This window comes from Lynx rufus, unplaced genomic scaffold (genome assembly GCF_022079265.1).
Source record: "Lynx rufus isolate CCGP_SWC_20201006 ecotype Redwood Valley unplaced genomic scaffold, mLynRuf1.p SCAF_8, whole genome shotgun sequence".
NCBI lineage: Eukaryota > Metazoa > Chordata > Mammalia > Carnivora > Felidae > Lynx > Lynx rufus.
In genome coordinates this window covers 80,368,593-80,391,086 of record NW_025814896.1, presented here as the reverse complement: position 1 = coordinate 80,391,086, position 22,494 = coordinate 80,368,593, and the positions used below count along the sequence as shown (strand labels likewise).

The window sequence follows — 22,494 nt, the reverse complement described above, 5'->3', positions numbered from 1 at the left end:
TTCTTTTAAACTAATAGTTTAATCTCTTTTCTTTTTTTTTTTTTTTTTTTTTTATTTATTTATTTTTGGGACAGAGAGAGAGACAGAGCATGAACGGGGGAGGGCCAGAGAGAGAGGGAGACACAGAATGGGAAACAGGCTCCAGGCTCTGAGCCATCAGCCCAGAGCCCGACGCGGGGCTCGAACTCACGGACCGCGAGATCGTGACCTGGCTGAAGTCGGACGCTTAACCGACTGCGCCACCCAGGCGCCCCAATAGTTTAATCTCTAATTGCATTTGTGTAATCCATTTCAAACTCCCCTACACCCCTCCCCCTTCCATTTCTCCTCTTTCTGCCTCCAATGAATAAACAGTACTTGAAACAGAAAACTACCCAAGGGGCACCTGGCTGGTTTGGTCAGTAGAGCATGCAACTCTCAATCTCAGGGTCATGGTTTCAAGCCCTACATTGAGCATGAAGACTACTTAAAACAGAAAGGAAAGAAAGGAAAGGAAAGGAAAGGAAAGGAAAGGAAAGGAAAGGAAAGGAAAGGAAAGAAGGCAGGCAGAAAGAAAGAAAGAAAGAAAGAAAGAAAGAAAGAAAGAAAGAAAGAAACAAACTAGCCAAGAGTAGGTAAAAGAGAAACAAAAACCCTAATCATAGTTCTTTGTGAGTAAATGATATAAATACTCATATTTTGCTCTGTGATCATGTACAGGTTCATTATTTTATTCTGATATTTGTACTGAACTTGCAAGATATCAGTTGGCACCATTTATCTGACAGGAAGCAGGTCCAGGCAAGTTCCTCTATAACAAAGGTTACTTCAGTGTTACATTCAGTCATGATGATATGACAATCATGGCCATCCCCAGATAAGGGAGAACTGATTGCACTTAGATAAAAATGCTACTTCTCAAATTCTGAAGTAAAAAACTGTATACTTTGCAACTAGAGGTAAGTGCACACTAATTACGTTCTATTTGAGTTTTTCCTTCTGCTAGCTAAATCGCCATATAAAATATTGAAAACTTCGGCTGCAAAGTTGTGCAGCTAAAATTATAAGGCAGCAATTGTCCTATGAGACCCATCACTTCTAGTACCCTGTTCTTCTAGGAAAATATCCATTATTTTTGAGCTGACTCTAGAAGGCTTCCTTCTTTCTCCTTGCCCCTTCACCGGTCTAGATATTTATTGTGCACTTCTGAAAACATTATTTTCTAACATCTGTTTAACATTTAATTTCCTCAAATGTTTATTTATATTGTTTTCCAAATTTTCACTCAGGTCTGAAAAAAGAATTTCAGTAACTACTGGCTTGACACCACGTCAGCTATTTAAGATTTCATATACTCAGTGTCATCCTTTGCTTTTCACCACCTTGTTACATTTGAGAGAGATAAAATTAAATGAAGTTTAAAATGCTATTGTTCTTTTTGGATCATGATTAAAGACAAAAAAAAAAAAAAAACCCACCAAATAATCCAATCAAAATGGGCAGAGAACCGAAAAGACATTTTTCCAAAAAAGATATACAAATGGTCAGCAGACACATGAAAAGGTGCTAAGCATCATTAGTCATCAGGGAAATGCAAATCGAAACCACAATGAGATATCACATCACACATGTCTGAAAGGCTAAAATCAAAAAGACAAGAAATAACAAATGTTGGCAAGAGTATGGAGAAGAGGGAAACCTTGTGCACTTTTGGTGAGAATGCCAACTGGTGTAGCCACTATGGAAAAGCCAGTATGGAGTTTCCTCAAAAAATTAAAAACAGAATTACCATATGATCCAATAATTCACTACTAAATATTTACCCAAAGAAAATGAAATACTAATTCAAAAAGATATATGCACCCTTCAGTTTACTGCAGCATTATTTACAATAGCCAAGGTATGGAAGAAACCCGAGTGCCCATCCATAGATGAATGGATAAAGAAGATGTGCTGTACACACACACACACACACACACAGGAATATTACTCAGCCACAAAAAAGAATGAAGTCTTGATGTTTGCAGCAATATGGATGGACCTAGACAGTATTGTGCTAAGTGAAGTAAGTCAGACAGACAAACAAAATACCATATAATTTCACTCACATGCAGAATTTAATAAAACAAATGAACAAACAAGGGAAAAAGACAAAAAAAAAATAGATTCTTGAATACAGAGAACAAACCAGTAGTTGCCAGAGGGGAAGAAGGTGGACAGGATGAGTGAAATAAATAATGGGGACTAAAGAAAAATAATACCAGGGGAAGAGAGGTTAAATAAAGGAAAAGGGAGGATATAATGGTGAAATTCAAACCTTCACTGATGAAGCCAACAGAAACCAGAGCTTCCAAGAAAATCCAGGCCTGAGATTAAAGCCAAATCTTTCGTTCCTATCAACATGGAACTACTGAAGTCTGAAGTTTCTTTCTTACTCCATTTTAAAAGCAACTTTTGGCTTGCCTGGACTGTTTCTAAACAGACTGAAGTTAGAGTGTTTATTGCTCAAGCAGGGACAACTTCTATAAAGCCTAATTCAGGATAAGGACTATATTTATTTTGCCCCACATTTCTTGAACTCAAAGTGATTTTAACCTAGGATTACAGAAGTAGGAAATCTAGTGGCATCTGCTGGGACTCGTATGTCAGTTTCCTCCTTCCCTGGTCCTTTCTCCATTCTTGCACTACTCCCAGGGAGATGTCCTGGTTTAAGTTAAGTGTCCCTTTCAAAATTTTACAAAACAAGTTAGTGCCCCAAAATTAAAAAAAAAAAAAAAAAACAGATAATATCCAATTAGGCAACAAAGAGAGTGATTTACCTTCATACTTTCTTAAAGGTAATACAAACTGATATAACCTTTCTGTAGAACAATTAGGTAATGCTCATGAAAGTCTTAAAAAACATGTGTTCCACTTCCAGGAATTTATTCAAGGAAAGGCAACTCTTTTCCTAGTACCAGCCTTCTTTTCTGTTATCTCTGTAGGTTAGGCTGATAGGTCATCTAACTGTCCAAGGCGTGTTATGTGTTCTCACAATAGACTATAATAGACATGTATTCCTTTGGTAATCAGGTATTTAAGTATCACCAGTAAATATAACACACACAAACACACCCTGCTTAAAACACTTGTATTCCAAAGTGTTTAGTTAAATATGGGGACCACCTTTAGCAACCAGTTTCTTTTACTACTACTACTACTATTATTATTATGAAAAACTCAATATACATTAACAAATTTTCCAATGACCTAGGATTTAGGGGTGTAATAAAAAGCTCATGTCCACTTTTGTGGCTATTAATTTCATAAGATGACCTAAACAGAGCTTCAAACCATAACAGCAATTTCCTCTCCCTGTGTGCCCAAGAACTGTGCTTGTAGGCTTTCACAGACTTCCATTGGATATGTGAGTCAATACTAATGCGGCAGCTACAGTTCTTCCTGCCAGTGACATCTGGAATCCCATTATATGATGGGATGCTCTTTTCTTCCATTTTATATCAGGAGACATTATATCTAAATTCTCCTAGATCACATGACAGTAGCCCTGGAAACAGAAAGCAAGTTTTAATAATTCTTTGGCCAAACCGCACACCTTCTCTGAATCTATTTACCATACTGTTTCAAGATGTTTTCTCAAGCATCTACAGGAGCTACATTTAAAACCTCTGGTCATTGTTTGCTAACTGCTGGGATGGTTTTAATCAGAGAGGAAGCCAATATTTTCAGCTCAGGTGTTGGAAGGGCTCCTAAAATGTCTGCAAACTGATTTAGGAGAGAGAAAATGTTTAACAGAAGCAAACTTATTCCTGCCCTAGAATAAAGAATAAATTCATTAGAACTGACATATGCTGTAACCACTGACCAAGGGAACTACATTTTTTTGAACACAGTACATCTCAAAGGCAACTGACTGAGCTTTCTAAATGTTATCAGTATCAGATTTGATAAAACCTGTTAAACAAGGGCCTCAATACACTGGTTGACAGGTTCCTTCTTTTAGAATATTCTTGGTGTTTGGTATAACTTCTCTACAAGGATCTAATTTTTATACTAGTTTTCTTTTTTATTATTTATTTATTCTTATTTTTTAAATTTTTATTTATTTTTAAAGTAATCTCTACACCCACAACCCTGAGATCAAGAGTCACATGCTCTCCTGACTGAGCCAGGCAGGCACCCCTACACTAGTTTTCTTGAAGAAATTTTTGTTTTTGAAATTTTCTTGAAGAGGTTTTATTTGATGACCCAAGTAAAATCTTCTGATATAAAAGACCTTACATCAGCTCAGCAGATATTCTTCCCTTCTTATAATCTTCACTTGAGGTAAGTGAAGGGAGTGCCTTTGTGACAAGGAACGTTTAGTTCTAGGTTCCAGAAAAGCCCAAGTAGCTCAGATCAAACCAGACCTCCCAGATTTGGGGAGAACTAATCCAAATGCCAGTATCAGTTCCAGGAGCATCACAGGTTTTACTAGGGTCAGTAAACCTTTTCTAGGGTAGGCAGGCTCCTCTAAGTCTTAGCTCAAGACACATGGCTTATGGTCAGCCTTGTATTTGCATGAGGAAAATGTTCTCTTCCCCTTTTTCTTTTTTTTTAATTTTTTTTTTAACGTTTATTTATTTTTGAGACAGAGAGAGACAGAGCATGAACGGGGGAGGGTCAGAGAGAGGGAGACACAGAATCCGAAACAGGCTCCAGGCTCTGAGCGGTCAGCACAAAGCCCGATGCGGGGCTCAAACTCATGGACCTCGAGATCATGACCTGAGCCCAAGTCAGCCGCTTAACCGACTGAGCCACCCAGGCGCCCCTCTTCCCCTTTTTCTAACTCTTACCTGATTTATTATGTATAAATTCCTAAAATCCTACCCTAGGAACAAACTACCACAGCAAGGGTTTCTAAAGTTGACTCCACTTAGGCCTACTGATTTCAAGTCTAGGGATACGGTCCTGGAAGCCTCCTTTTTAAAATGCTTTTATGATGGGGCGCCTGGCTGGCTCAGTCAGTGGGGTATGTGACTCTTGATCTCAGGGTTGTGAGTTCAAGCCCCACGGTGGGTGTAGAGATTACTTAAAATTAAAATCCTAAAAATAAATAAATAAATGCTGTTATAAACACCTGTGCATGAAGTATAAGAACCTCTGCACACAGTACAGCTGTAAGAGTGAATGAAAGAGGGAAGGAAAGAAACCCCAGCAAGCAGAGACAGGCAAGATTTGAATTTGAGGATTTAATACTAATGGGGGAATAAGATTTTAAAAAACAATGACAAAACAACAACAAAACACCCCAGCTCACTGGGGAGGGATCATGAACACCTTTGCTTCAACAACTCCATCTTCAGCTAGGCTGGCTGCATCAGTGTGCTGATACTTTCTTCTACCTCTGACAGCTTCTTTAGGACTTGATTGACCTTGACTTCATCAAATTCCAAACACAGAAATTCAGATTCCTGGAAAACACAAAAGGATGTTTTATAAAAGACCCTCAAGATAGCCAAGGCTCTGGATCTGGGCTGACCCAGTTCCAAAGGCCCAGGGCCCCCTACCTAGCAAGCCTGACTCAGGTCTCAATACCTAAATGATATATTATCCAGCAAATCAAATCCACATATTTAGTTCCCTAAATAAAACTACTTCTATTAGGTGTTTCATAAATGGTAAAGAGATATACAAATGTTAGGTGTTCTCATTATGAGGCATGTGAGAAGCTCTTCAGTCATCACGTTCGATCCCATAACAATTTTTTTTAATGTTTATTTATTTTTGAGAGAGACAGAGTACAAGGGGGGGGGAGGGGAAGAGAGAGAGGGAGACACAGATCTGTGGCAGGCTCCACGCTCTGAGCTGTCAGTACAGAGCCCAACACAGGGCTCAAACTCACTAACTGCATGATCATGACCTGAGCCGAAGTCATGTTTAACCGCCTGAGCCACCCTGAGCTCCCGGATCCCAAAACAATTTTTAAGGTAAGTACTTAAGTACTTATAAATGAGGACACTGAGGCACACAGTGGTTAAGCTGTATCACAGAATCAGAAAAGGGCAGAGTTGGACTGTGAACTCTTAGCTCTGGCTGACTCCAAAGTCCATACTGTCTCCATAGCACCCAGTAGTATAACAATAGAAGGAAGGTCTGGATTGGCTCTGTGTTAGCCTGATAATTGAGCTACTTTGGATTTAGTGGTTATACTAGCAATTATGACAAGTTGTGACCAAGTTGCTTGGGAAATATCAACCAGATCCTTTGAAGATAACTAGGTCTTGAAACAGTCTTAAACATTTCTGAGGCTTTTCCACTTGCTGCAAGCCAACTCTTCAAGATTTCCATCAAACACATTCCCGGCACACACTGTTAGGACCAGTCAATCAACCCTAGATTAGGTAGATATCAAAGAAAAAGGCCTCTGAAGTGTGTTGACAGAAATTTCATGTACAGTGAATAAATACTTTGAACAAATTATCTCAAGCAACAGCGGCAAATTATATGTATCCAAGAATGATTGTCTTTAAGATCCTTATGAACAATAATCATATTTTGTTTTGTTTTGTTTTAATTTTGGAGAGAGAGAGAGAGAGAGAGAACACACAAGTGGAGGAGAGGGGCAGAGACAGAGAGAGAGAGAGAGAGAGAGAATCCCAAAATGGGGCTTGATCCCACGACCCTGGGATCATGATCTGAACCTAAATCAAGAGTCAGGTGCTCAACCAACTAGGCCACCCAGATGTCTCAGAACAATAATCATATATTTTAAAGCAGTATGAATTCTCAGAGATCATATAATTCAACTACCTTGTTTTTTAGATAATGAAATTGAGGCCCCCAGCATGGTAAATGACATGTCTATTGTCCCTCTGTTGATGGAAGAGCCACCAACCAGATCAATGCTCTTTTCTTTACATTTTCCTCTCTAAATACATGGTATTTCCCGTCTCTATCCCCAAAGTGGAAGGTAAGAGGAAGAGCAACAAGCCTTTTCAGTAGGAGCAAGTTACTCTGTCAATAGCCAGAAGAACTTTCAGGAGCTGATTTTGGGAAAGTCCCTGTGCTGTTGCTAGGCTGCTGTGTTGCTTATTCCCCCAGGAGAAACAAGTACAGAGGGAAAGAAAGGGTCTCTCAGATGAAAAGTTTCCAAAGGGAGGAAAGGCTTTCCCTGACTACAGGGAACCTTTTCCTCAAACACGTATTTGGATAGTAGAGGGGAATAGTACATGAACTTAGAAACCGTCAGGTTTAAAATTAAAAAAGAAAGAAAAAAGACACTGCCAGGTTTTCATTTAGTGGAAAGCAAAAACCAATTTAGAGAAAAGAAAGATGCTCTTTGTGTTGAGGAGCTGCAGGAAGGGTCATCTCCTTTTGAAAAGAAGAGCAAATTTATGGCAAATTAGACAATCCAGTTAGCTAAATTAAGAACCGGTCTCAGATTTGAAAGCCTTTATTCTTCATTCAGTTTTACTGAGATCTTTAGCATGCCTTTAAAACATTTTTGAACATTTGGCCTTTGAAATAATAGTCTAGAAAGTAATATTTACCAGTCTAACATATATATTCAGGAAATTGGCAGAAGATGATGCACCCATGTTTTAACCTCATTGAAAGTCATTTACTATAATAAATTCACCTGGTTTTCTATTTATATGGGAAGAAATTATCAAGGACTTTGATCACAGAGGTAGGAATACTTGAACAGAGTTCATTAATAAAAGCCAGGATCTTTTTTAATGAGGGGTCATTAATTTGTTGTAGATTTCAGTACTCAAATTATCTATGATCAGACCTCTAAACATCAGTGAAGCTGTTTATTTTTAAGGATAATCAAATACTACAGAATCTAGCAGACTAGATAAACAGAGTCCAAAGTTAAATTTTCCAACCACTCCCAATCTTCACCTCTCCCCGCTTGAAACAATATACATTAACATGTTAGAAAGACACATATAGCCATTTATGACTCTTGAAGACACAGTTTATCTGAAACTATTATCAAGGCTTAGCTTCATCTAGTTATGCTATCAAAATATTTTATCAGGTATTCAAGAGCTTTTAAATTGGGGCTTAATACATGGGGCTTTGTTCAAATTTTGCATTTGGCTAGGGGTACCCTACAGAAAATACATCGAATGCACTTGAAGATATCTGTATATGCAGATATATCTGTAGATATCTGTAATGCAAATGATGCGTATCAAGCCAGAGACAAAAAGTATAAGGACAATTTGAAACATCTGATTTTTTTTAATTTTAGAGAGAAAGTATGCACAAGCAAGGAAGGGGGAGGGGAGAGAGAGGGAGGGAGAGAGAATCTTAAGCAGGCTCCATGCTCAGCGCAGAGCCCGATTCGGAGCTCAATCCCATGACCCTAGGATCACAACCTAGGCCTAAATCAAGAGTCGGTGGCTCAACTGACTGAGTCACCCAGGTGCCCCTGATTTTTTTTTTCAAGGTCATCCACCCTGACCTGGGCCCAACTGGTTATAATAATGAGAGATGGTAAGACTAAACTCCTATAATTAAGTATCTGAGTCAAGAGTTAGAACCTGCTGTGTTTCAGTAGAGTGTAGATGCAGCATGTGGTGGAATCAGAAAGCAGTTAGCAGATGAATAAGCAAGCACATCATTATTAAGAATATGTAGTCTAGGGGCACTTGGATGGCTCAGTCAGCTAAGTGTCTGACTCTTGGTTTCAGCTCAGGTCATGATCTCACGGTTTGTGAGTTTGAGCCCCGCAATGGGCTCTGTGCTGGTGATGCAGAGCCTGCTTGGGATTTTCTCTCCCTCCCTCTCTCCCCCTTCCCTACTCATACTCTCTCTCTCTCTCTCAAAATAAATAAATTAATTTAAAAAAAAGAGAATACATAGTCTGTGATCATGGGGAGTATAGCAATATATTAAACACCACAAGGGTTTAAATAACTGTACCAAATTAGAAAAGAAAGCAGAGGCAAAATATTCAAATATTCTCTCCAAGTGCAGAAGCTAAAAAGTTATAAAATACTAAGAGATCTAAGAGGCCACCATCTCTAAACAGAAAAGCCCAACAGAAAAACCCAAGCTGCCTTTAATGACTCTGGAGAAAGACATCTTACCAGTTCCCAAGAAAGTCCTTTCCCAGGCAATAACTCTAATACTCTTCAGGAAACTCTTACTTGCCAAGCCTAGATCTTTAACGCTTTAGTTTAAACTCATTTCCTAGCAGGGTCAGAGAGTATAACTGATTATTAGTTAATATAATAATTAAAGGCTGTCATTAAGCAAGTGTTTGGTTTTCTCCATCTACACACTAAAACTTCCTCATGTATAATGTCTATTTAAATAATTTCAATATCTATCAATAATAGCCAAACTATGGAAAGAGCTCAAATACCCATCGACTGAAGGATGGATAAAGAAGATGTGGATGTGGTATATATATACACATATACACACAATGGAATGTTACTCAGTGATCAAAAAGAATTACATCTTGCCATTTGCAATGATGTGGATGGAACTAGACTGTATTATGCTAAATGAAATAAGTCAGTCACAGAAAGACAAATACCTTACGATTTCACTCATATGTAGAATTTAAGAAACAAAACAGATGAACATATGGTAAGGGGAAAAAAAGAGAGACGGAAACAAACTATAAGAGACTCTTTTTTTAAAGTTTATTTATTTATTTTGAGAGAGAGAGAAAGAGAGCAGGGGAGGGGCAGAGAGAGGGAGAGAGAGAATCCCAAGCAGGTTCCACACTGTCAGTGCAGAGCTAGATGCAGGGCTGGAACTCACAAACTACAGATCTGAAACTGGAACTCACAAACACCTGATCCGAAATCAAGAGTCAGATGCTTAACTGAGTCACCCAGGTGCCCTAAACAATAAGAGACCCTTAATGATAGAGAACAAACTGAGGGTTGATGGGAGGGAAGCAGGTGGGGAATGGGCTAAATGGGTAATGGGTATTAAGGAGGGCACTTGGGGCACCTGGGTGCTCAGTCAATTGAGCATCCAACTTCAACTCAGGCCATGATCTCGTGGTTTGTGAGTTCAAGCTCCGAATCAGGCACTCCACTGTCAGCAAAGAGCCTGCTTCAGATCTTCCACCTCCCTCCTTCTCTGCCTCTCCCCCAACAAAAATAAACATTTAAAAAAAATCAATAAATAAAAATAAGGAGAAAATTGCTTAAAAAAAAAAAAAGAACGGCACTTGTGATGATGAACATTGGGTGTTACTATATGTAAGTGATGAATTACTAAATTCTACTGCTGAAACCAATATTACACTATACGTTAACTAACTAGAATTTAAATAAAAATTTGAAAAAGAAAAAAATGACTTCAATATCTAGGCCCATAAGCATACCCTGAGAAATTCTTTGGCACAACAATACAACAGTGATAAATGCTAAAATAAAAAATAGAGGCACCTGGGTGGCTCAGTCGGTTAAGTGTCCAACTTCAGCTTAGGTCATGATCTCACAGTTTGTGAGTTCAAGCTCCAAATCGGGGTCCGTGTTGACAGCTCAGAGCCTGGAGCCTGCTTCATATTCTGTGTCTCCCTCTCTCTCTAACCCTCCTCCTCTCACACACTCTCTCTCTCAAAAATAAATAAACATTAAAAAAATTTAAAGAAAATAAAAAGAACTATAATTTACTAAACACTTAGGTGGAACCATTTAGAATAAATTCAACATAAAATAAAATAGAAGTCCTGTATCTTATTTTCTATATTATTATTATTTTCCATGCAAAATTCCCACAAAACTTTATCCCCACTTTATTAGTCAGATTTAGTATTATAACATGACTTTGGCAAGTTCTGCACATTGTGGTTTCTTTACAAAGTGCTAAAGTTAGAGGACAGAGGGTGAGAGTGGGAAAAGGTTATCTGCTCACCAAGACTGATTCAGGAAGGCCACACACAGCTGGCCAGATATCATGAGGCTTAGTCCCCAAACTTTTCTTTTGGTTACATTTATTAACACAAAGGGAATCATGGCTGAGCATAAACGTTAGCCATAAAGCCTATCTCCCTCTATATATGCTATCCTTTTATAAGCTTAAATTAACCTCTGACCTGCAGCTCTGTCACTGTGTGTCTTCAACTTGACAGAGAAAGAGAACATGCACCAAAGGTCAAAATTTGCAATGGTTTCTAGAATAGCAATTATATAATAATTAAGATACCCATACTTCATGCGGCTTTTTTAGAATTATATTGATACTGTTTCCAATTCTTTCAGGAGACCATGACAGAGCTTTTTTGTAGCAAAGGATCTTTCAACTTTCTTCTTAAGGAACCATTTATCCAAAATTAAAGTTTTATAGTTCCCTGAAAACTGTGGTTATTTTTCACTTGTCCTTTCTTACCCACTCTCCACCCTTCTCTACCTTGTTCCATGTCCTATGTGGCTGTTCTCTAAGACTGTGTCACTCCTTTGTTCTTACAGCTGGGTTCTAGCAAGAGAGAAGAGGGCAGGGTATTTACTCCCTAAACCCCAACTCCTTCTCCTCTGATATTTCCAGTATTTTCTATGTGTGGTATTGTTCCTTCATTTCCTACTTTACTTTCTGGCCTCACTCATTGCTTTCAGTATAAATACAAAGACGAGTCTCTTTAGACTGCCAAAGTACATAGCACTGAACACAAACTCCAAAGATTAGCAGAGCAAGGATTTTCATCATGCCTAAATTGGTAGGAAGGCTGCCCTCCAAGTGGTAATTATCCAAAACCAATATTTATTTTTTTCTATTATCATTTGTATTGAAAAATGGTATAGTGTCACTTTGGTATTAAAAAAGAAGGACAACAACAATAGCAACAACAACCACGGAAGATCAGATTTCATTCAGAATTTACATCAAGGGTCTTGGGCGCCTGGGTGGCTCAGTTGGTTAAGCATCCAACTCTTGATTTCGGCTCAGGTCATGATCTCACAATTTGTGAGTCTGAGCTCCATATCAGGCTCTATGTTGACAACGTGGAGCCCACTTGGGATTCTCTCTCTCCCTCTCTCTCTGCCCCTTCCCAGCTCTCTCTCTCTCTCTCAAAATAAAAAAGCATTCAAAAAAAAAAAAAAAAAGAATTTGCGTCAAGGGTCTTGATTTCAGAAACATGGGCTCATAGCTACAACTTGCTCTTATACTCTATATCTAAAACAATGGATAGTTTATGCTGTAGCTTAAAGAAAATACTTCAAAAAAGAAAACTTGTGATTTATAATCTTTTTTTTTAAACTTGTGACTTATAATCTTTTATTTTCTCTTCCTTTCCTTTCCTTTTCTTTTTTTCAAAGCAGGCTTCATGCCCAGTGCGAAGCCCAATGCAGGGCTTGAACTTACGACCCTGAGATCAAGATCTGAACAGAGATCAAGAGTTGGCCACTTTAGGGGCGCCTGGGTGGCTCGGTCGGTTAAGCGTCCGACTTCGGCTCAGGTCACGATCTCATGGTCCGTGAGTTCGAGCCCCGTGTCAGGCTCTGTGCTGACAGCTCAGAGCCTGGAGCCTGTTTCAGATTCTGTGTCTCCCTCTCTCTCTGCCCCTCCCCTGTTCATGCTCTGTCTCTCTCTGTCTCAAAAATAAATAAACGTTAAAAAAAAAAAAAAAGAGTTGGCCACCTTATTGACTGAGCCACCCAGGAGCCCCTATAATTTTTTTTTAAACAAAAATCTTTAGCAATATATATTACATACAATGGTCCCTACTCAGGCCATTTTTATCATGAGGAAATCCTCATTTCAAATACAATAGCTAACAAGTTCTACAGCTAGTGTGTAAAGAGCGTGCTAATGCAATTTTCAAAAAGGAAAAAAAAATGTCCTGCAAATCACAAAGTGAATCATCCTACTGGGGATGAAAAAAGATGAAATTTAGACTGCAACTTAATGATGGAGCCTCTAAATGAAAATGACTCATCCCAAACTCAATAGGTGTCCATATGTGTTAAGAGCTATGTGGGACTAAGACAGAGTCTCCAAGAACTAAAATAATTCACTCTAATAAATGAATAGAGCAGTGCCTCAGGACATACCAGGTGCTTTCAGAGGCAGAGCAGTTCCTAAGAGGAAGTGCTTATCCATATTCCCACAATCTACTAGAAGAGGACAGAGTGTTACTAGTGTATCATAAAAGCATTAACCATCACCAGACAATAAACACTGAGTTTTCAGGGGTTGTCATTCAGGCATTTCAAAGGACTTTTGTGAGGACAGCCTGACAACTCCCACTAATTCTTATTATATTAAGAAAACATGAACTCTTCATTAGTTAACTAGCAACTCAAAGGAGAAAAGAGACATTAATTGGGTATGTAGAATGTTTCGGATCTATCACTGACCAAAGTTACGGCTAAACAAATCTAAGGCACCTAACTTCAACTTTCCAAGTGGCATACACATGTTTTATATAAAGTGGCAACATTTTAGACACCTGGATGGCTCAGTCAGTTATGCATCCAACTCCTGATTTCTGCTCAGGTCATGATCTGTTTGTGAGTTTGAGCTCACTGTGTGAGTTCGAACCCCGCATTTGGGCTCCACACTGGCTATGCAAAGCCTGCTTGAGATTCTCTGTCTTCCTCTCTATCTCTCCCCTGCTCGCTATCCCTCTCTCTCAAAATAAATAAATAATGGGGCGCCTGGGTGGCTCAGTCGGTTGAGTGTCCGGCTTCGGCTCAGGTCATGATCTCACGGTTCGTGGGTTCGAGCCCCGCGTCGGGCTCTTTGCTGACAGCTCAGAGCCTGGAGCCTGTTTAGGATTCTGTGTCTCCCTCTCTCTCTGTTCCTCCCCAGCTCTGTCTCTCTCTGTCTCTTTCTCTCAAAAATAAATAAACATTAAAAAAAAATTAAAAAATAAATAAACGTTTAAAAAAAGTGGCAACATTTTAAAATATAATAATATCAGATTTTAATCATTCAGAGACCTATTATCTGGGTCTCTGCTGCTTCACTTTTTCCTCCTTGTTTTGGTCCATCTTTTAAATATTTCCACAAGATGGGGGCACTTGGGTGGCTCAACTGGTTGGGCATCTGACTTTGGCTCAGGTCATGATCTCACAGTTTGTGGATTCGAGGCCTGTACAGGGCTGCGCACTGACAGCTCAGAGTCTGGAGACTGCTTTCAGATACTCTCTGTCTGTCTGTCTTTGTCTCTTGGCCCCTCCCCAGCTTGTGCTCTCTCTCTCTCAAAAATAAGTAAATAAACACTAAATAAATAAATAAATAAATAAATTCACAAGATGGAAATAGGAAGTGAAATTTAAACTGGCTAATCTACTCAGCTTTGGGGCGCCTGGGTGGCGCAGTCGGTTAAGCGTCCGACTTCAGCCAGGTCACGATCTCGCGGTCCGTGAGTTCGAGCCCTGCGTCAGGCTCTGGGCTGGTGGCTCAGAGCCTGGAGCCTGTTTCCGATTCTGTGTCTCCCTCTCTCTCTGCCCCTCCCCTGTTCATGCTCTGTCTCTCTCTGTCCCAAAAATAAATAAACGTTGAAAATAAATAAATAAATAAATAAATAAATAAATAAATAAAAATAAACTGGCTAATCTAACTAAATCACAGCAGCTCTGCAAAAACTTTTATAGACAAGGAGATTAGAGCTATTGGGAGGAATTTTAATTGTACTTTCATATGACAACTTTTGAAAATCATACCCATATAGTGTAATTTAAGCCAGAAAGATCTTTTCCCCCAATTTATTTATTTTTAAATTGAAGTATGGTTGACATACAATATTATACTAGTTTCAGGTGTACAGCATAGTAATTCAACACTTACATACATTACAAAATGCTCAATGCTCACCATCTGAAACCATACAATGTTATTGTAATATTATTAACTATATTCCCTATGCTGTACCTTATATCCTGTGACTTATTTTATAGCTGGAAGTCTATACCTCTCAATCCCCTTTACCTATTTTGCCCACCCCACCCCCACTTCCTCTCTGGCAAACACCAGTTTGTTCTCTGTATTTGTGAGTCTGTTTCTGCTTTGTTTTGTTTTTCACATTCCACATATAACTGAAATCATACAGTATTTGCCTTTCTCTGACTTAATTCACTTAGCATAATACCCTCTAGGTTAATCCATGTGTCACAAAATGGCAACATTTCATTCTTTTTTATGGCTAATATTCCACTGTATGTGCATACATGTATTGTGTATATGTGTGTATGTGATATTGCATATCACACCAGATATATACACAGCTTCTTTATCCACTTGTCTATCTATGGATACTTAGGTTGTTTAATATGCTGCAATGAACACAAGGGTGCATAGATCTTTTTGAATTAGTGTTTTTGTTTTCTTTGGGCAAATAAATACCCAGAAGTGGAATTACTGGGTCATATGATATTTCTATTTTTAATTTTTTTCAGGAAGCTCCATGCAGTTTTCCATAGTGGCTGCACCAATTTATATTCTCATCAACAGTGTATATGGATTCCTTTTTCTCCATATCCTTGACAGTACTTGTTATTTCTTGTCTATTTTATTTATTCATTTATTTATTTTTAAAAATAGGCTCCATGCCCAGCATGGGGCTTGAACGCACAACCCTGAGATTAAGAGTCACATGCTCTACTGCCTGTCCCAGCCAGGTGCTCCCTCTTGTCTTTTTTATTTTAGCCTTGCATACAGGTGTGAAGTGATAGCTCACTGTGGTTTTGCTTCGCATTTTCTTGATGATTAGTGATATTGAGTATCTTTTCATGTGTCTGTTGGCCATCTGTATGTCTTCTTTGAAAAAATGTCTATTCATGTCAGAAAGATCTTCTTATTCCCAAATATCTCCTTTTCTTTAGGAAGGACGACTACTGTCCTCAGCCTAGATAATGTCTTTACAGCATAAATACTCCCAGGAGAGGTAAAACAAAAAGTCATTAACACTTTTCTATCACTTACATCAGAAGATTCATTTTCTTCCAGGAAGAAAGAACCCAAGTAGCCTGCCTTAAAACTCGGGATGCTTAGGCAATGAGGACAGGGAGAATGGGAGTTTATAGGTAGGACAGAAAACAAAAGAACTAGGAAAATACCAAAGGCAAATCCTTCTCCTTACCCCATAACCCATATCAGATACACATATCCATAGGTGCAGTATCTTAAACTACTCAGATCCCTGACCCATACTCTCCATACCTTTCTAATCAACAAGGTTGTTAGGCATCAGGAAACCCTATGGAACTTTATAAAGGGGGCATTAGTAAAATAATCTCAATGTACCAAAGGTTGAATTTACACACATAGAAACACACACATCCTTCTGCCACTGTGCTACATTTTCATCTGTAGGCTCAGAGCCTGTGAACCAACAAAGCAATGAGACAGCAAGAACACTGTTCATTCAAAGTTGTTTGAATTTCTAAAAAGACCAAGTGTCAAGAACAGGACCTTGCAATTCTTTTGGTTTAAGATTTCTTAGCTGGAAAAAAATCTAGACCCATGATTTAGAAGAAAACTAGACATACCTGTCCTGCCAATGTGTGGTCAAAAGGAACACGTATTTTGGCCCAGGCAACCCTGACTTGTTTCTGAAAGGAAGAAAATAGTCTGACCTTGCAAGAAAGAGTGGTTCTTTCGTTGGCTAAATTATGCACTGCTAAACCAGGACTATCACTATTCTTTTTCCTCCAGAGATTTCAAAGCAGCCTGATCTATTCTGCTCCCCAGTACAGGTCAGTAGGGATAGTGAAAAGGAGAAGTACCATCAATCTCCATTTAACACTAGATAAAACAAGAAACCCGGAGACTAGCCCCAGTTATGTGAAGGCCAGAATTCCCAGCTCTTTGATTCAATCCACTCCTCGCTAATACATCTGACTCTGAGTTCAGACACTTTCCACCCCAATTTATATACATTTAAGAGTTGAATGGTAACTAATTAGAGATAATCTGACTTTGTACTGATTTACATAAGCACCCAGGACTTAAGCATTTACACAGACTATTTTAGAAACACCCAATGAAAGAAAATAAAACAAAGCTGAGTTATAAAACACTAAAAGCTCAATACAATTAGATAACTGGTTGATTTCTATCTTTTTCAAAACATTGTGTTCCAGTTCATTTTATAACTTTTTATTTTCAGCAGGATTTAATGTTTAGCTGTTAAGATTTTCTGTATTTTGAAAAACTTTGGGTGAAAAATATGTGGGTAAAAAGCTATTTTTAGGTGCTCTGGTTTGATTTGCAAGAAATCATACTGGCTCTTGGCTAAGTAGAACTAGTTCCCATGTGACAATGGACAAAGAACCAGAGAACAACTGCTAAACAGCTGAAAAGGCAAATCATACTGAAGGAGGAAAAAATTTCATTTAAATCTTAGAAAAACCAAATTGACAAAGCTCTTTAGCACATGAGAAAAAAAGTGTTGCTTCTTTTAGTCTGAAGTTCAAATTGGGACTCCCTCATCATTCCTGATGAGGTACATTCCAGAGCAAACTCATCTGCAAACAACTTTGATAAACAAACTAAAATATATTTACATGAAAGGAACAGAGAAGATTAAAACAAAACAAAACAAAACAAAACAAAACAAAACAAAACTCAACCAGAGTTGCTTGTTTAAGTAATACCATTAGGCAAGCAGAAACAAAGTATGCAATAGCACTTGCTCCCCAAGGGGTTCTTGATAATCTACAGATTAAGATGGGGGAAACATCTTAATACATACAATTAAAAGACCACAGTGCAGCAATGAATGACAAACTTCTTGGTAGGGGAGGAAGACAGAAGCCATACTAATCAAAACAATTCTGGGACTGCAGATTTTCTCCAAGGAGAGAGATCACCAACTTGTTCTACCAACTGCACCGTCTATTCATGTCCTCAGCTGTCCCAATGTGGTTTCTTTTAAGTCCTTCATGACAGCACAATTAAGCAGAAATAGGCATAGTTAAAAAGTAAGCACTTACCTTTGTCCTTCTCTTGAGAAAGCAAATAAAGCTATGTAAATAAGGCAAAGGATGAAATGACTAAGGATAGGAGGACTTTCAAATTCAGAAAATGGTGATTCGGGGAGAAAAAGTTTTGGATACATTTTTTTTGGTCGAGGTTGTGGGGAAAGGGGATTAATTTTATCAGGGTTCCAACAAACTCCAAATACAATTACATTCTAAGGCATTGAGGGTTGGGATTTTAACACGTGAATTGGCAGGGTACACAATTCAGTTCATAACAAACACCAAAGCTTGGAGGGTCCTGTGTTTACCAAACATTCTGTATTTGTGGTTGATGATAATGATGATGATCTCACAGGTAATTCTAGGCTTGCTGTTCATACTGTACAGGAAAAAAAAACAAAACTCTAATAGTCCAGAAACACACACATACATACACACACATGTGCACGTACACTATCAACTGATTACTTAGGTCTGTCAGCCCAGTTTGGCAGAAGCCTCATCGGGTCTTATCCTCACTGAACTCAATTTTGAAATGCCATTTAATCTATGGGGGCTGCCAGGATAAGAGCTGTCAGGAAGGGGACTGGAAAATGGTATAAAAGAAATGCTTCCTAATCCTCATTCCCAGATCCTATGAAGTACTCTGCCTACCATGCTGTGTCCCAAAGTCCAGGCCCAAAGACTGACTCAGAATCTGGCACCCCATTCTGTGAGAGAATATGGGGGTGAGAGAAGAAGAAGGGATTCATAATCACTGCATGAAGTTAGCCACTAGCCTCTCGAGCTCAAATAATTTACTGCGAACTTCTGAAGTGGCAGGAAGAGGGGAGATTGCATCTCCTAGGGTTGGATTCTGACATCACTTAGGTTGTTGGGGCCTTTGAACAATCATCCCTCACATTATCACAGTGCTTTACAGTTTAGAAAGCCCTTTTGTATGAATGACATCATCTGATCCTTAGAACAGCCCTATTAACTAGGAAGAAAGCAAGCCAGAGTTAAAACACTCTGAAGAACTGTAGAAGTGACAGACCTTATCCATTTGATCCAGATCTTTTCAGCTATATCCAGCAAGAAGACTTCATCAGATAATGTAATCGATTTTATGGGGTTTGATATACTTCTGGTCCAATTTATGGAGGAAAGAAAGAAAAGCATCATTTTCTTAAAACTGTCCAGAGTTCTAGAAACTAGAGATTCAAGTTCAGTCCTTTGCAAAAGACAGAACAGGTAGTCAGTCCCTAATTGGCAAAACAATAGAGCTTCTTGCTTGGTCACCGTTCATTCAGTAGACTTTGAAAGGCATCTGAAAACATTAGCAAATTCAGGGGGGATTTACAATAATTAACTACTAAGAAATTATACTAATGATCATATTAATAGCAATGATAATTAACAATGGCTAACATTTATAGAACACATACAAAATGCCAGGCATTACATGCTAAGTGTTTTACGTGTATCATTTCATGTTGTTGAGGATAATTTTATCCCATGTTATAGAAGAGGAAAGTAAGGAAAGATGAGGAACTTGTTTATTAAAGCCACACAAGTAGTAAGTGGCAGAGCCAGTTTTAAACTCAGGTCTATCTAGCTTCAGAGTCTGAGCACTTAACCATTTTGCAATCCTGACTCATACAGATATAACATAAACACCATCATTAATAGTCACTAAGTACCTTCATGTGAAAGTTATTCTATGATTCAGTTAACTTTAACAAAGACTCAAGGGAAACCTGAGTGTTGAGAGTATGATAACCCAAAGTCAATCTAAAGTGGCCTATAAAAACATCTGGATAGATAATGGATATATCCTAGCTGCCATGGAAAATTTCTAGCATTTTTTAAGTGTAATGGGATGGCAGCATAGTTGAATTAATGTGTGCATGAGATCTGGGCAGAGAATCATATTATAAAGGGACTAAGTTTTCATTCTACGGCAAGATGGCCTTTTATTCCCTCCCTCTTTCTGTAAGTGGGGGGCACAGGGTAGGCCACAAGGAGGATTCAGTTTTATATATAGCTACTTGTCTCTATCAACAGGAAAGGTAGAAGCAGTGTTTACCTTAGTCAATTGACTAATATTTGGAGCCTCTTGTTTAAGACTTCTTCCAGGGGCCCCTGAGTGGCTCAGCTGGTTAAGCATCCAACTCTTGATCTCACAGCTTGTGGGACTGAGCTCCACGTCAGGCTCTGTGCTGACAGTACAGAGACTGCTTGGGATTTTCTCTTTCCCTCTTTCTCTGCCCTTGTCCTGCTCACTCGCTCGCTCTCTCTCTCTCAAAATAAACACACACACACACAGAAACGACTTCTTCTTCCAAGTCACAGTTAATAGAGCCAAAATACCTGCTTAAACCTGAGGTTCTTTCCATCTATAATCAGAAGGAATTCCCAGTTCTGCCTTACCATCTAACCCAAGAACACCAAATTATTCATCCCAAAAAAAACCCACATCAACTTATGGAATGCAAAAACATAAGTATGATCATTTTGTAATGTATACAATTATCATTATGTTGTACACCTAAAAATAAGATGATGTTATATGTCAATTATACCTCACATTTTTAAAAAGTGAGTGAAAAAGTATTGAAAAAAAGATAAGTATATTAAATTATGAATTCGAACTTTTAACATCCTTCATATTTGGCCTACAGCTATTCTCTGGCCAAGCCAAGATGCAATGGACTGGGTGGGGCAAAGGAAAAGAGAGTCCTTGATAATACCTGAAATAGCATAGTTCACTCATACATAATCAAGGCTTGATGATAATCACCTAAAACAGAAAGAGCCTGGGTGGCTCAGCTGGTTAAGCATTCAACTCTTGATCTCAGCTCAGGTCATGATCTCGAGGTCCTTGGGTTCAGGCCCCATGTTGGGCTCTGCACTAACAGTATGTGCAGCCTGCTTGGAATTCTGTCTCCTTCTCTCTCTGCCCCTACCCTATTTGTGCTCTCTTTCAAAACAAATAAATAAACTTAAAAAAAAAAAAAAACAGAAAGAGGACGTGGGCTGAATATACATTGTTATAAATAAAAATAAACAAACATAAATGATTAGTAAAAACTTCTTACTCTACTTTGCAGTCCATCCTTTCATTAAAAAGAACAGATTTGCCACTCTATCCAAGATTATGTCTAAACAAACCAGAAATATGAACTATCAAACAGGGGTCAAAAGTAATGGGACAAAAATATTAGTTAAAAACAAGTAACTGGGGCGCCTGGGTGGCGCAGTCGGTTAAGCGTCCGACTTCAGCCAGGTCACGATCTCGCGGTTCGGGAGTTCGAGACCCGCGTCAGGCTCTGGGCGGATGGCTCGGAGCCTGGAGCCTGTTTCCGATTCTGTGTCTCCCTCTCTCTCTGCCCCTCCCCCGTTCATGCTCTGTCTCTCTCTGTCCCAAAAATAAATAAACGTTGAAAAAAAAAAATTAAAAAAAAAAATAAAAAATAAAAACAAGTAACTATTTTGAAGCAAAGTGGGGTATGTCCCCAATGGAAGTATAAGAAAAATCTTTTGACAGTATGACATATATTAATGTGGTACTTAATTTTTGGCTGTGATGCCTTGCCTTAGTTGGGTTTCTTTGTTTCTGAGTCATTTTAGTCACATTTGTAAAATATAAGGCATTTTAGAAATTTCATTATATCATTTCAAGTATATAAAAAATTTGACAAAAACATGATTCTCCTATACTTTCCCCAAATTCACCGTTTATTCAACTGTTTATATTTTGCCACATTTGCTTTGTCATTCTCTCTCTCTCTCTCACAACCACTTGAGAGTAAGTAGGAGATGTTAGGTCCTTTTATTCCTGAAAACTTTAGTGCATGTTTTCTAAAGACAAGGGCATTTTCTTATATAGCCATGGTTATATAATAATGATAAACACTATTATCTAGCCCAGTCTATATTCAAATTTTATCAAATGCCCAAATAGTATCCTTTATAAAGTTTTTTTCCTGCTCTCAAATCAAATCTATGGTCACACATTGACACATTTAGATGTCATGCATCTTTAGCCTCCTTTAATCTGGAATAGTTTCTCAGTCAGCCTTTCTTGTGTTTCTTGATCCTGACATTTCTGAAGAGTACAAGCTGGTTATTTTGTAGAATGTCAATTTGGGTTAGTCTGATGTTTCCTCATGATGAGATTCTATGTGTGAAGGAATGACTATCTATGTACTAAGTACCTACCCCCAACAATTAGTGGACATGGGCTTTGAAATCAAACAAACCTAAATTCAAATCTAAATCAAAACTACCACTTTTAGTGTGGCTGGCTTGGTTTCAGCTTTCTACTCTACAATAGGAATTTTAACAGATTTAGCTGGTAAGACTGTTGTGAAGATTTAATGAGATAATGCATCTAAAGCAATTTAACACAGTTTTGGGGTGAGTGTAAAACTATCTTACACCTCTTGATTTTACCACATTATCTCATATCCAGCAACACTGAAATGATACTGGTTGATTAAGCAGCATCTCTATTTACTTTCCCAAAGAGAAAAAGAAGTACTTTTACTCTGATAGTACAGGCCGCCTCTAGCAACCTAGTCTAGCCACAGTAGTTCAGTTCTAGCCTAAAAGCAGCAGCAGCAGCAGTAGCTCGCTGCCTGGA

At 38.5% G+C, this 22,494-nt stretch overlaps 1 protein-coding gene across 2 annotated transcripts in view; it reads right to left on the bottom strand.

The window, feature by feature from the left end:
• Positions 1 to 5,195: 5,195 nt before the first annotated feature.
• Positions 5,196 to 22,494, bottom strand: part of COMMD1 (copper metabolism domain containing 1) — a 183,839-nt gene continuing 166,540 nt past the window's right edge. For both annotated transcript variants that reach the window (XM_047068885.1, XM_047068886.1), the window contains exon 3: positions 5,196 to 5,432. In XM_047068885.1, coding sequence (XP_046924841.1) covers positions 5,325 to 5,432 — 108 coding nt within the window. In that variant the 3' untranslated portion in view covers positions 5,196 to 5,324. The remainder of the gene's footprint in view (positions 5,433 to 22,494) is intronic.